The 688-nt window shown below is 58.0% G+C and overlaps 1 protein-coding gene across 1 annotated transcript; it reads left to right on the top strand.

Moving 5' to 3' along the window:
- Positions 1–6: 6 nt before the first annotated feature.
- On the top strand, positions 7–685 carry LOC108254273 (hydroxymethylglutaryl-CoA synthase, cytoplasmic-like; the record flags this gene model as incomplete). Its single annotated transcript, XM_008488649.3, has 2 exons — positions 7–246; positions 437–685. Coding segments are annotated over exons 1-2 (483 nt in total), but the record flags the coding sequence as incomplete, so codon positions are not given.
- Positions 686–688: the final 3 nt, after the last annotated feature.

The raw sequence follows: 688 nt of genomic DNA, 5'->3' as shown, positions 1-688 counted from the left end.
GTCAGCAACTTGATGAAACGTTACGAGTTGGACTACGCTCAGATCGGTCGTTTGGAAGTCGGAACAGAAACGCTTGTTGACAAATCCAAATCGGTGAAAACAGTTCTCATGGAGCTGTTCTCTTCAAGTGGGAACTTCAACGTTGAAGGCGTTGACACAACAAACGCGTGTTACGGTGGTACGAACGCGCTGTTCAACGCAATCAACTGGATAGAGTCTAGCTACTGGGATGGCCGGCTCGCGGTGGTAGTTTGCGCGGACATTGCTGTGTACGCAGAAGGCAGCGCGCGGCCCACGGGCGGAGCCGGGGCTATCGCGATGGTCATTGGGCCTCACGCACCTCTCGTGTTTGACCGCGGCCTGCGGGCGAGTTACATCAAACACGCGTACGACTTTTTCAAGCCGGACCTCACGTCGGAATGGCCGGCTCGCGGTGGTAGTTTGCGCGGACATTGCTGTGTACGCCGAAGGCAGCGCGCGGCCCACGGGCGGAGCCGGGGCTATCGCGATGGTCATTGGGCCTCACGCACCCCTCGTATTTGACCGCGGCCTGCGGGCGAGTTACATCAAACACGCGTACGACTTTTTCAAGCCGGACCTCACATCGGAGTACCCTGTCGTTGATGGGAAGCTCTCTATCCAATGCTACCTAGGCGCGCTGGACGCTTGTTACCAAGGCTACCGCGCG

Source organism: Diaphorina citri, unplaced genomic scaffold, assembly GCF_000475195.1.
Source record: "Diaphorina citri unplaced genomic scaffold, Diaci psyllid genome assembly version 1.1 scaffold29730, whole genome shotgun sequence".
Taxonomy (NCBI): Eukaryota; Metazoa; Arthropoda; class Insecta; order Hemiptera; family Psyllidae; genus Diaphorina; species Diaphorina citri.
Note: the sequence above shows the minus strand (reverse complement) of the source record. Positions and strands in the feature narration are given on the sequence as shown.